This window comes from Gavia stellata, chromosome 8 (assembly GCF_030936135.1).
Source record: "Gavia stellata isolate bGavSte3 chromosome 8, bGavSte3.hap2, whole genome shotgun sequence".
Lineage (NCBI taxonomy): Eukaryota > Metazoa > Chordata > Aves > Gaviiformes > Gaviidae > Gavia > Gavia stellata.
Window position 1 is genome coordinate 18,734,484 of NC_082601.1, and position 12,852 is coordinate 18,747,335.

Sequence of the window (12,852 nt, forward strand, 5' to 3'; positions counted from 1 at the left end):
CGGGTACCAATGACGCACCCGTGGTGCCGGTACCAGGCTGCCTTCCCCCGCTCTCCACCGGGGGCCAGGCCCGCCGCTGCGCGCCGTGACAGCATCCACGGCAGCGGTGACAGCACCGGCCGCGGAACCCCCTGCTCTGCCGCTCCCCGGGAAGCGCCCCCCCGGTCCCCGCGCTGCCCGGGGCGCCGCCCTGCCCGGGGCGCCGGTCTCACCGTGCGCGGCGGTGGCAGTAGCGGAGGCGCCGCCGTCCCACAGCAGCCCGCGGCCGGCCAGGAGGAGGAGGCAGAGGAGCGCCCGGAGGAGCCGCCGCCCCATGCTCCGCTCACGGCCGCACCATGGCGCACCCGCCGGCCGCGCCCCCGCCGCCGCCGCCAACCCGCGCCCCGCCGCGCCGCGCACCCCGCCCACCGCCGCCTCCCCGCCAATGGCGCACGACCCACTGCTGCCGTGCCACGCCCCCCTGCGCCCCAACCAATCAGAGACTCGGACTTCTTTCCCCCCAAGTCGGGCTCACGCCCCCCTGTTATCGAGCGAGGCCAATTACGTCGCACCCCTGGGGGAGACCGTTAAGCACCGCGCCAATCGCAGCCTCCCTGGAGGCGAGCCACGCCCCCGGGGGTGTGCCACTGCACCGACATCACTTCCACCAATCACCGCCTGCCCCTTCCCAGGCCTGTGGTCCCACTGGCTCCCGCGCGGCCACGCCCCTGGGAAGAACCCAATGAGCAGCAAGCACCGAACCACACCCTCACACCCCCACCCAGCAGCACCGCCCTGGGAAGGGCAGGAGGAGCGCGAGCAGCCCCCGAGCCCCCAGCTGGTGCAGGCAGGGAGCACCCCCACCCCGGGCAGGGCCCCGGCCACAGGGAGCGGCTGCAGCTCTGGGGCTGGCGGGGGCTGCAGCGGCAGGGAGGACCCACCAGCAGGCCCCGAGCCATGGCAGGGCAGGCTCAGCCCCCCCTTGCTCCCCTGGGGACAGGGCAGCCCGAGCGCTGCAGGAGGCAGGGGACATCCTCCCCCAGACCTCCCTGGGGGGCAGAACCACATCCTGCCCCTTAGCTGGGACCCCCAGCAGCCCTCACCCAACACGGCACTGAGGGGGCCGCTGTGGGTGGGTGAGCGGGTCTCACTCCTGGCCCCAGGGGAGGGCTCAGGAGGGAGCCATGGGAGTCCCCAGGGGGACCCAGATCCGTCACCCCCAGCCGCACTCATGGACCACTTGCTGGCGAGACAGAGATGCTTTAATGGCCCCAGGGCTGAACCCACGGCCGCTCCCTCCCCGCTGCGCTCAGTCGACCACCAGGCTGCTGCTGACCGCCGGCAGGAGCTCGAAGAAGCCCTGGAAGGAGAGAGGCTGTCAGGGGGGGCCGGGCAGGGTGGGGTGGGGTGGGGTGGCATGGGGGGGGACAGGCAGTGGCTCCCTGTCGGGCTACGTGTGCAGCGTCATAGCAAGCAGCTACTCGCAGAGAGCAGGATCGCGTCGCCATAGTAACCCATCACTGACTCAAGGCTAGCGCCGGTTGCCATAGGAACCATTTGGGGATGGCAGTCACCAGGGAAGGCTGGGATGCGAGGGGGCACCTCCGGAAGCAGCCAGTACCTGCGCTGCTCCAGAGGGGTGGGCGCTGCTCCAGAGGGGTGGGCGGCCCGGCAGGATGACCGGGCTCAGCCCCAAGGCAGGGGCTGGGTGGGGACATGGGGATGCAAGAAATATGGAGCAGCAGGCAGGGGGCTTTGGTGCAGGATGGGGGACACGGGGCTCACCTTGAAGAGGGTGATGCTCTGCAGCACCCCCGAGGTGCAGCACATCTCCCGGATGGAGTGCATGGCCAGCTGCGGGCAGCCGATGTCCAGTACGCGCAGCCCCAGGCGGGAGGCCAGAATAGGGCCAATGGTGGTGCCGCAGGGCGTGTCGTTGCGCACCATGAACTCCTGCATGGGGGCACAGCCTCAGCAGCTTCCCCACGTTGCCCCACAGCCTCCCACATGGGCCCCTGGGCCTGAAGGGAGGTAACCTGGGATGGGGAAGCAGCACTGCCCCCAAGCCAGGGTGCAAAATCCCCCAGAGGTGGGACATGCTCAGGCCAGGCCCTCCCCCTCCTGTTCCCGAGCCTGCTCCCTGAGGCAGCGGAGGAGCCAGAGCCCCAGAGCAGCAGGCAGTGCAGACCGTGGTGGGGACAGACATGGTAACTGAGGAGTGGGGGTCTGGCACAGGCTGCCTCTCCTGAACCCAGGGGCAGGGCTGCCGCCCAAGCTGGTAATGTTCACAGAGGGCTCGCCCAGCCCTGCTCACCTGCAGAGGGACACCCACGCGGGCGGCGATGTCCCGTATGACTGCTTCGGTGACAGCCGTGGAGGCGTAGCGCTGGTTGCTGTTCACTTTGATGACGGGGCCCTGAACAAGGGAAGGCACCACAAGCCCACAAATGGCACCAGGGATAGTCGGTGGCTCCGGAAACACGCATGCCCAGGCAGCGCCGTCCCGCCCCAACCCACCCGTCCATTCTCCCCTCCCTGGGTGATCGGTGGGCATGGGGACAGCCCTGTCATGGGGACAGCCCCAGCTCAGAGCAGGGAAGGGCTCCAGGGCCAAGGCTGCGGTCCCAAGTGATTAACACCAGACATGTAGCACGGCCAAATCGTGCTGTGGGACAAACGTCTCCCATTTGAGTGCTGTTGAGTTGCACCCTGGGATCGTGGTCCAGGGAGCGGCTGGGCGTTTCACAGTGCTGCAGGACAGACGGACAGCGCCTGTCCCAGCCCAAAGCTGAGAGCTGCCCTCACCTTGTGGAATGCTGGCCGATGATTCTCCTCATGCTTGTCCCTGCAAAAGAGAAGCAGGAATTTCATGCTACAGACCTCCCTCCCAGCTGCAACAAGGATTTTCCTGTCTGTACTCCCTGGAGAATGATGGGGATATGTCCCCCCAGCCGGCAGGGCAGGATGCCCTGGCCTGCGGCACTGCTCAGACCACTCACACGTAGTTAGGGTGCACAGCGTGGGCCATATCGGCACTGATCATGTAGGACTTGGCCACGGCCTCCTCGAAGGCTGTCAGGTTGTGTGGCGATGCCGAGATCCGGCGCAGCACCAGCTCCGTCAGCAAGGACTCCGCGCCCTGTGCACTCTCTGACCCTACCTGCCAAGGAGCACCATCAGCACAACCCACATGGCGCAACCCCTTCGCGCCCCAGAGACCGACTAGTGACAGGGGGCTCTCCAAAGCCAGCAGAGCAGCTTCCAACCACACCAGTGCTTCCCACCCCCTGCGAGGGCCATGCTCCACGGAGGGGTAAGCAAACTGCTCCTTGCCCCACTGGGGCCTGGGATCTATCCCCTGCTAGGCATGGCTGAGGGAGAGTGAAGCACATGGAGCCACTCCCTGTGCCAGCCACCCCACAGCTGTGCCCCTCGCTCACCTCCTCATTGTCGTAGAGCGCGATGAGACGCACGTTGGGCTCCTGGGAGAGGGAGGAGGGTGCCGCGCATGAGTCAATCAAGGCCTGCAGCGTTAGAGGGGAAAGGACACCAGCTTGAGTGCCACCCCATCCCAGGAAGCTCAGCACTGAGCTGGCAGGAATTTCCCCAGGGGAGCCCAAAGCACTGAGGAAGGGAGCTGCGGGCACACACATTGCCCAGCGAGAGCAGGAGTCACCCCTGGGAGCTGCTGGGAACCCCACACACCTAGCAAAGTGGGCAGCCCCCATCCAACCCCAGATCCTCCAACAAGCCAGACCCACCCCATAGGAACACACACCCCCTGCAGAGCCTTGGGCCAGCCCATCGCCCCGCTGAGCTGAGCCGGGGTGTGTGGGGGCCACGCTGTGGCCTCCAGGCTCCTTTCCCCCTCCTGCTCACCTGCAGAGCGCAGTAGCAGCTGTGCAGGTTGTCCAGGCGTGGGGAGAAGATGAACTCGTCGAAGGCACCACCCAGTGTCTGCAGGCAGAGAGCCAGGAAGAGCAAGGCACAGGCTCTGGGTCACCAGAAAGTACCTGCGACTGGGTCCCCATTCCAGTCCCCTCATCTCTGCCCCTCAGGAGCTGCCTCCTCTTATTCCGCTCAGCTCCCAGCCCTGGCACGCCCCAGGCAGAGGAAGCGTGCCAGGTAAAACCTGTGCAGTGCCAGCCTGCAGGCTATGTGCAGGCAGAGGGAGGCTCCTGCCCTTACTCACCGCTGGCTGTGTATCTGCCAGGCATAGTTCCAGCTCCACAATCTGCTCCGGTTTCACCCCCAGCTGGGGGCAGAGCAGGGAAAGCAGGACAGGACTGTGCCGCTCTGCCTGGGAAGAAAGCAGAGCTGTGGGCAGGGCAGGCAGTGGATGGCAGGGGAAACTCCCTGTTCCCCCAGCAGAGCCGTCCCACACCCCACTCACATTGGCACGGTCCTCCCTCCTACTAACACGTCCTGTGTTCAAGCCCCCACCCCACAAAGGACAGCAGGGCCATTCACAGGGTGCAGCGAGGGGCTCTCTGCCCCCTGTGCAATCCCCCCCTCCCCGCCCTGCCTCCCCAGAGAGACTGTGACAGCTTTATGGGGGCTGCACCCCCTTCTATATGAAGGCTGCAGACCAACGTGGCAACAGAGAGATGGCTGAGCAGATGTGTCGTGTACAAAACTCTGGGGCAGAGTGGAAGGTTAACAGCAGTCCATAGGGAGAAGGGGAAGGGGAACCTGCTGTCAGGTCTCTAAGGACCAGAAATCAAAGGTCACAAGTGTGAGGTCCTAGCACATGCCCCTGCTAGTCCTTGGAACCCAGCTCACCTGAGCCGCAGCATTGCAAGGTGTGGCCTCCATGAGCACCTCCTTTTCCAGCTCCTCCTGCACAGCAGTGGCCAGAATGGGAACCCTGTGGGGAGATGATGCCACTTTGCTCAGCTGTCCTGCTTGGGTCACACACAACCAACCCTTCTAGGGTGCCTGCCTTGCTCCTCCAGGGAGCAATTGCCATGCCGAACAGAGCAAGGATGCACAACGTTTCAAGCACAGATCTATTGTGCCACCTCAGGACACGCCGCTGCCCTCTCCCAAATCCCAAGCTTGGAAGCGTCTCCTGGGAGGTTCCTATGGGGCTAAGAAAAGCCATTGCAGACCTCCCCACGGCAATGAGCGGCCACCAAAGGGAGAGAGTTGAGGCTGGGCACCGCTCCAGCTGAGTCCCAGCGCTCCCAAGTGCTGGCTGGGGGTCGGGGCCGAGACAGTCCTTACAGGTGGTGCTCAGTGTTGGGCCCGAAGTTCTCATTGATACTGCGCTGCAGATGGATGGCCAGGTGGGGAATGCGGAGGACGGGCCGCTCCACACGTACCAGGCGCTGCTCCAGGCGCCCCGTGGCCGGGTCCTGAAACACAAGGAGGACTGCTGGGGCCAGGTCTGCATGGCTGAGAGGATGCAGTAGGTCCCACTCTGGGTCAGAGTTACGGACACAGAGCCAGGGGCACACAGCTAGCCCACCGTGCCTGTCCCAAATCAGGCTCACCTTTATGATCACCCTCCCGGCCACGGTGAGGTCACGGTCAAACCAGGTATTCCAGATGCCCCCTCCATAGGTCTCCACGCCGACCTGCACCATGCCCACCTGTCCCCGCTTAGAGCGCCGCTTCACCTGGGCGAGAGCAAAGGTGTCACTGCCGGCACTGCAAAGCCCCAGGGACCGGGTCACCGGTGGGGACTGGGCAGAGCACATCCAGAGTCTCATCGCTGATCCTGTCAGCGCAGGGTGCTGTGAGGTGCTTTGTGGGACAGAGGACACAGAGGTAATAACAGCAGGTGAAGCAATGCAGGGACTCGGCATGGGCCGCTCTGGGTGGCAGCTTTGGGAGGTGTAGGAACCCAGCAATGGTGCTGTGAAGCACAGGGGGAGTCAGGGTAGTTTCTGCCCGTGGAGTGACTCCGGAGGGCAGCAGAGAAGGCCCCAGCCCCGGGGGAAGGCAGCCGGCTGGCCGGCCTTACCCTGAGGCAGGGGCTGTCGCCTTACCCTGAGGCAGGGGCTGTCGGTGTGGGCCCCCAGCAGGCTGAACCCATTCCCGGGCTGGAACTGGCCGCCGACGGCGAAGGCGATGAGGGTGGAGTAGTTCCTGGTGACGAAGTACTGGGGGCAGAGGGGCAGGGGTGAGGGTGAGGGTGAGGGCCGGCCGCCGGCCCCCCCTCCCCGCCGCCCTGCCCCCGGCCGGGCCCACCTTCTGCGCGGGCCGCACCTCCCAGTGCTCCGTCTCCTTCAGCTCCTGGAAGCCGGCCTGCAGCAGCCGGCTGCGGCACTCGGCCACCACTGCGGGGGGGAAGAGCCGTCAGGGGGGCCGCACCGAGGGGAGGGGAAGGAAGGAGGGGAGGGGGGGCCGGGCGGGCCCGGCGGCTCCTCACCGTGGTAGGGCGAGGGGCTCCGGTTCACGAACTTCACCAGCTCCTGCGCCGCCGCCTGCGCGGCCTGCTTCGAGCCCTGCGCCGCCGCCTGCGGGCACCACCGTCACCGGACAGCGCCGACACCATCCCCACCCCGGGTCGGGACCCCCCGGGTTGGGACCCCCAAAACCCCGGGCAGAACCCGACCCCCGCGCCGCGCCGCGCCCGCCCGCTACCTGCATGGCCGCCGCCGCCCCGCCCCGCTGCCCCGCCCCGCGCGCCCCCTGCTGGCGTGGAGGAACGCCCCACAGCGCGCACCCTCCGCCCCGCACCCCACGATCCGCACCCTGCACTTTGCACCCCGCGCCCTGTCACCCTGGGCCGGGGCCAGGCAAACCCGGCGCCTGCCAAAGCCAGGGCAGAACTGGGGGCTGGGTGGGTGGAAGCGGGGCGCAGCCGGGAGGGGCTGGAAGGTGCAGGGACGGGTTTCCAGGGAGCGTCACCCAGCGCTGCCCCGGGGTGCCCCGGCTCTGGGCACCGGGCGAGTAGGGTCCGCCCTGAAACGGGGCTTGGCCCGCCTGCAGCTGTCCCCATGCTGCCCATGGGTGCAAGCGCTCAGGGGAACACACACGCTTCCCAAAGGCTGCGTGTCTTTGGGGTGAGTGACCGGTGAGCCAAGCTGCGCGGCCCTCCCATCGCTGCTGCTCCCCAGCCTTGGCACTGCCCAGCCTTCACAGAAAACAAGGCACAAGCCTTTGGTGCCATGTTGGGGACCAACATCCCCGAGTGACAGCGCTGCACGGGGCTCCTGGGAGTTGACACGGTGGCAGGACAGACCCCAGCTGCCTGCCAGCCCCAGGAGGTGCACGGTCTGAGCACATCCAGGGGATGGGACCCCTGGGCCTGGCGCGGATCGGGGTGGCTCCTGCCCTTGTCTGGGTGCCCTGCATGGGCTGGGTGTGGCAGCGGGATAAAGGTTTCCATCAGTGCTTATGCATCATTTCCCAGCAGGATCCTGTCTTCCTGGCAATGGGTGCGTGGCCTTAGGAGGGACATTTCAGCCTGTGAGCAGTGCATGGGGCCCAGGTGCTCAGTGCCAGACGGATTCCCAGCTCCTGAGTCACCAGCATGGGCATCCTGTTAGCTGGAGACACTGTCCGTGTCCTGGGGACTGGAAACTGGCGGTCCTGCTGCCCCTGACCCCGGGACCTGCCGTGCCAAGAGCTCATGACAGTCCTGGATTTATGGTCCCACCCCCCAGCACCTGCCTCCCCCCGCAAAAGGGAACGAGCACCCCCACCGCCTGGCACCCAGCGAGCAGACAGCTGGGAGGGTCTCCATGTCAACCACAGCCACCACAGCAAAACACAGGTCCAGCGCCCCGCCGAGACGGGACCAGGCTGGGAGCAGGCACCCTGCACCCCAGCCCGGAGCTGGGCCACACGTGCCCCCTGCCCAGCACCCTCCTGCCGAAGGGATATGGGTGCCAGGCAGCTGTCCCCCTGCTCCTCCTGCCAGCACGACCCCTTGCTGCTACAGGCACCTAGCTCAGGGCCGGGTGCTTCTCGGTGGTCCCCAGGCCATGCCTGGGGGACATCTGGGGACGTTTGCAGTGTGGGTGCCTGGAGCCCATGGCCCCCCCAGCTGGTGGCTGCCTGGAGCAGGTGGGTGCCTGGAGGATGCGGGTGCCTGGGGCAGATGGGTCTTGGGGGAGTGGGTGCGGGAGTGGGGGGTGCCCAGATCTGGGGTGGCCGGAGCAGGGGGTGAGTGGCAGGGCCGGGTGTGGCCCTTGCCCAGCCCCACAGGCACAAGCAAAGGGCAGCGCCCTGGCATGCCGCAGCTATTCCCGGAGCAGCGGGGCTTCCAGAAAAAGCTCCCGCTGGCTATTTCCGGGTGGGCTCTGACTCACCCCTGGCTGGACGCCGGGGGCTGCACAGCACCTGCTGCGGCCACCCCCACCCCATCAGTGCGCTCCTGGGAACGCACTGCTCCTGTCCCCATCCCTCTCTGCCCCATGGACCCCCTGGTGCAGCAGGGAGCCCCAGGCAGTGCCCCAGAACTGGCGCCAGCTCCTCCTCGGGGTGCTTGCACCCTGCTGCTGGGCTCATATGTGTGCCCAGGAGTGCCTGGCAGGGGCAGGACCGGTGGGCACAGGGCACCATGCCCCATCCCACATGTGCTGGCAGCCCAGGGTGGGGTGCCATGCAGGCGTTCCCTGGGGCGGCTGGTGGCTCTGTGGATGGGCAGCCCCGGAGCTGGAGTTGGAAGGGGTTAACAGAGAGATTGCCCAGGACAGAGCCTGTAAACATAGCTCCAGGAAGTGCCACCCCCTTCTCCTGCTGCCTGCCAGGCTGCCTGGACCCCCTCCCTGCCTGCCCTGCCAGGATGAGCGCAGGGATGGCACCCATTGAGGCGGTCCCCCCCATCCCAGCCCACGTGTCTGAGCATGGGAAAGTGAAATCACTGCCCGGGCATTGCTGGAGGCTGAGCGAATGGCCACCATGCCTTACATGAGCCGCCAGTGATGCAGCGGGTAACCACTACCTCATCTCACTGGCATGGGTGATGCTACCGAGGCCTGCGGGAGGGCAGACAGACACCCCAGGATCCTCATTGACCACGAGAGCAGCCAGTCATCCCTACGTCCATGTGGACCGCGAGGGCAGCTGGGCACCCACAGCATCCCCATGGCCACAGGGGCAGGTGGATATCCCCATGGACCACAAGGGCAAGTGGACATCCCCAACCTGCCCATGGGCTGTGGGGACAGGTGAATACCTCCAGCATTCCCACAGATCACAGGGCTAGCCGGAGATGAGTGATGAGGGCAGTCATGCACCTCAAACATCAGCATGGACATGGAGGTAACTGGTCTCCTTCAGCATCTACATGGCCCTGGGGGCAACAGGTCACCCCCAGCATCCTCGTGGACCATGGAGGCAGCAACTCACCCTGAGGACCTACACAGACCCAGGGGGACAAGCAAACACCCCCCAGCATCCATACAGGTTACAGGGGATAGTTGGTCACCCCCAGCATCAACACATGCCACGGGGGCAGCCAAGCACCCCCAGCATCCCTGTGCCACTTGGAGACAGGCCATCATCCCCAGCATCCCCATCACCTGGGGACACAGGGGTGGGGACCAGGGGCAGTCAGATGGGCTGTGCGCCCACACTGCCAGCCCTGAGCCCTGGGGTGGGTGAAGGCATGGGGGCAGCCAGTGTGAGCAACATGCAGGGGGCTGCAGCCTGTAGGACACCCACCAGCTCCTGGGACCCCGGCGGGCCAGGTTGGGCCATGGTCCAGACAGGGAAGGAGAACCATCTCCTATTTAGACAATAGCACGCGCCCTGGGTCCGTCAGCACCGGGGAATGGGCTGCACGGTCCTTCCCTCTTAGGGTAAAGGCGCCTGGGAGGCTCATGGCTGTAAAAGGAGTGGGATGGAGGAAGACGGCTGGGGGCCAGGAAGGAGGGGGATGAACGGCCTCGCTGCTTCATTCTCATCTCTCTGCTCACCCCTGAGCCAGGGCCAGGCGTGAGGGGGCCCCGGTGGCAGGGTATGGGGCTGAGGAGCAGCCGGCACCCCGTCTCTGCATCCTGCCCGGCTCCAAGGCCCAAGATCCCTGCAGCCTGGGGAGGCTGAGCCCGGCTCCCCGAGCGGCTTAAATCCTGGGGGAGCAGCGGGGAGGGAGGGCCGGGGAGGAGGGGCGGCCGCGGGATGCAGCTGGCTTCGCTCACTGGGATGTCATGACCGGAGGGAGTTGTTTGACATTCCAGCTCCCAACGCCTTCCCGGCAGCAGCCTCGTCCCAGGGCTCAGCGGGAGCTGGGGCCAGGCCAGCGCGGGGGCTCGGGGGCTGCTTCCCAGGCTCCGCTGGTCTGGGTCAGCCTGGCCTGGGATGGAGCTGTGGGGAGGCTGAATGGGGCTGGGCAGGACAGGAGGCACCACTGCTCTCTGAAGCCTCCTCACCTTGCACAGCCCCTGGGGCTTTGGCTGGCACAGAGTGCTTGGGGACATGTCCCTGGGATGGGGCTCTGGCAGGGTCCCCGGGTCCTGCTCCTCGCCCCCTGCTTCCCGTGCCGCTGGGTTCCGCATACAGACAGGGCTTTCCTAAGAGTCTGCGGAAAGTCCAAGGCGTCCATCCACCCTCTGCCAGCCATGGGGCCCCTGCCTGCACAGAGCCGTCCCAGGAAGGCTGTCACAGCAGCCAAGAAAAGGCAACTTCAAACAGTTTGTCCTAGAGTGGGGTCAGGAGGATGCTCATGGTTAACTCCTCTGAGCTCCTTCCCCTCCTCCTAGCACCAAGAGTTTGTTGCCCCTCCCTGGGGCATGCCAATCCTGCACCCCCCTGCTCTGTGGGATGGGGAAAAGGGCTCTCCAGGCCTGGGGTGGAGTTTGCATCACCCTATTTGAAGCACCAGGGCAAGGTGCTGAGCACCGCTGGACACGCCACCCCTGGGGGGCCCATCCTCCCCACACCCCTAGCCGGCGGGGCAGTGGGATGGGGTCACGGGAAGGGATGGCTGAACAGTATGGCTGGCACTGTGGTGGCCCAGACCCCTGGGGTCCCCCGCACTGGTGTGGGCACCCACCTGCCCCTCTGCACACCAGCCAAGGGCTGGTGTGCCGCCGTGCCGGCACTCATGGGGCAGGCAGGGTACACGTGAGGGGCTCAGGGTTGCGCAGGGTGCGCTCGGAGCAGGGCCAGGAGAAGGAAGGATGCTGTCTGTTTTTCCATCTTCTCCCCCCCCACACCCCACAAGCCCCCCTTCCTTCCATCCTCCCCCCTGCGCTGGGATGAAACAACCCCATCTGGAAATACCTTCCCTTTTAAAGGCAGGCTCCGCCAGGCAGCGTGCACCCTCCGGGAAGCCGCCACATTACACTGCGACTAGGCGGCTGGGAGGGAGGGCTCCAGGGATGGGGGCTTGGGGAGGGCAGCCTGGATGTGGGCCATCGAGCATGGCCACGGGGCCCAGACCTTTGCTGGCTCCCCAGATGGCAGGGGGCTGGCAGGGAGCAGGCAGGAGTGCCTCCCAGAGCTGGGGCAGTTGAGGATGCTGCTGTGATCAAGCTCAAGCCTTTGCCGTGCCGCTGCTGCCATGGGCAAGCCCTGGCACCGCTCAGCATCTGCATTGCAGACTGGGTGGGGGGCCGGGAGGTGTGGGGCCGGGCAGAGCTGAGCGCTGCTCCTGCTGCTGAATCACCCGGTGCCCGGTGGCACGGCAGTCCCCTCCACCAGGGCTGCCAGGGACAGAGGCGCTGGGGCTGTGCCAGCTGATGTCAGCCAAAACAGCCCAGCTTGGGCAGGGCTGGGCGTCACCAGGTTGTGCTGGGGGGCCTGGGGTGGAGGGGGTGCTGCCCAGGCAAGGGGGACCCCCCCGAGGGGGTCTCCCAGCACAGCTCCCTTCTGACAGAACGTCCTCTTTAGCTGGCATGGGTTTGTCTGTGGCCCCAGGAGTCCTTGCCCTGGCCCACTGCCTGTCCAGGAGGTGGGAAGCTGTGGTGGGGGTCCTGGGGTGAACTGGGGTATTCCCCGTTCTGGGAGGGTCTGGGGAGCTGGGCTAGGCTTTCTGCTTCCCAAAGTACTGCCAGGCCAACAGGGAGGCTGAGGAGACAGGGCAGAGCCTGCAGCACCCTGGGATGACCTGGGGACCTTGTCCTGCTCTCAGGGTGACGGGGACCAGGGAGGGGCTGGGCAGGGTCCCCGTCCAGCCATGCTCTCCATATGCCTGGCGCAAGAAGGGTTAAGAGCGTGCCTCCCCTGGCTATAAATACCACGTATGTCCCACGCGTATGAGCTCGGGAGGCTATTTTAGTTGGGTGCCTGCTGCTTTGGGAATGTGCAGGAGCGAGGACCCGCGAGGGTGACGTCACCGTCACCGGGGCCGCTTGGACCCAGCACCTGCTCAGGGTCACTCAGCAGCACCCTGAAAGCACCCAGCCCTGGGCCGGCGCTCAGCCCCCCGTATCAGAAAGGGGGGGTTTGGGTGGTGGGTCAGCGCAAGCACACTCAGGGCAGAGGTCCCTCCACATCACCCCCTCCCCAGGGCCCTCCCTTGTCCCCCCTCTGGATGGGGGGGCTGGAGTCTGGCCCCACATGGAGAGCAGAGCCTGGTGCTCTTCCTGTGGGGTGGGTCAGGGCACCATCAGCGTCATTTTGGGGTGCTCAAGGCCAATTTGGGAAGCAGGGCCAGTGGTGCATGAGGTCTGGCTCAAGGCGGGGCAAGTGATGGTGTGAAGGGCTGAGTCCCCTTCTTTCCCCCCCAGCATCAGCCCAGGCCATCTGTTTGTCCGGGCCCTCCGTGGGTGTCACTGTGCCCCAATGGGCTTCTGGGCAGTGCTGGGGGGCTCACCACCAGCCTGCCCCACTTCCTTCCCCCGCACCCCCAGGGATGGGGCAGTGCGGTGGCGACCGGGGTGGAGACTGATACACCAGTGTGGTCTGGGGGTGCCTGGGGGTCCATGGTCATCGTTGTTGTCCGCCCAGGGGTCCGCAGCCCGGCAGTGCAGG

At 66.2% G+C, this 12,852-nt stretch overlaps 1 protein-coding gene across 1 annotated transcript; it reads right to left on the reverse strand.

Annotated features, from left to right (window-relative positions):
• Positions 1-1,223: 1,223 nt before the first annotated feature.
• Positions 1,224-6,576, reverse strand: DNPEP (aspartyl aminopeptidase). Its single transcript, XM_059820532.1, has 15 exons — positions 6,571-6,576; positions 6,356-6,443; positions 6,175-6,263; positions 5,973-6,086; positions 5,475-5,600; positions 5,206-5,336; positions 4,762-4,846; positions 4,172-4,273; positions 3,859-3,936; positions 3,420-3,503; positions 2,979-3,139; positions 2,785-2,824; positions 2,294-2,395; positions 1,765-1,932; positions 1,224-1,339 (listed from the first exon to the last, which is right to left on the reverse strand). Exons 1-15 carry the CDS (start codon positions 6,574-6,576, stop codon positions 1,289-1,291), a joined length of 1,425 nt encoding a protein of 474 aa, XP_059676515.1. The 3' UTR covers positions 1,224-1,288.
• Positions 6,577-12,852: the final 6,276 nt, after the last annotated feature.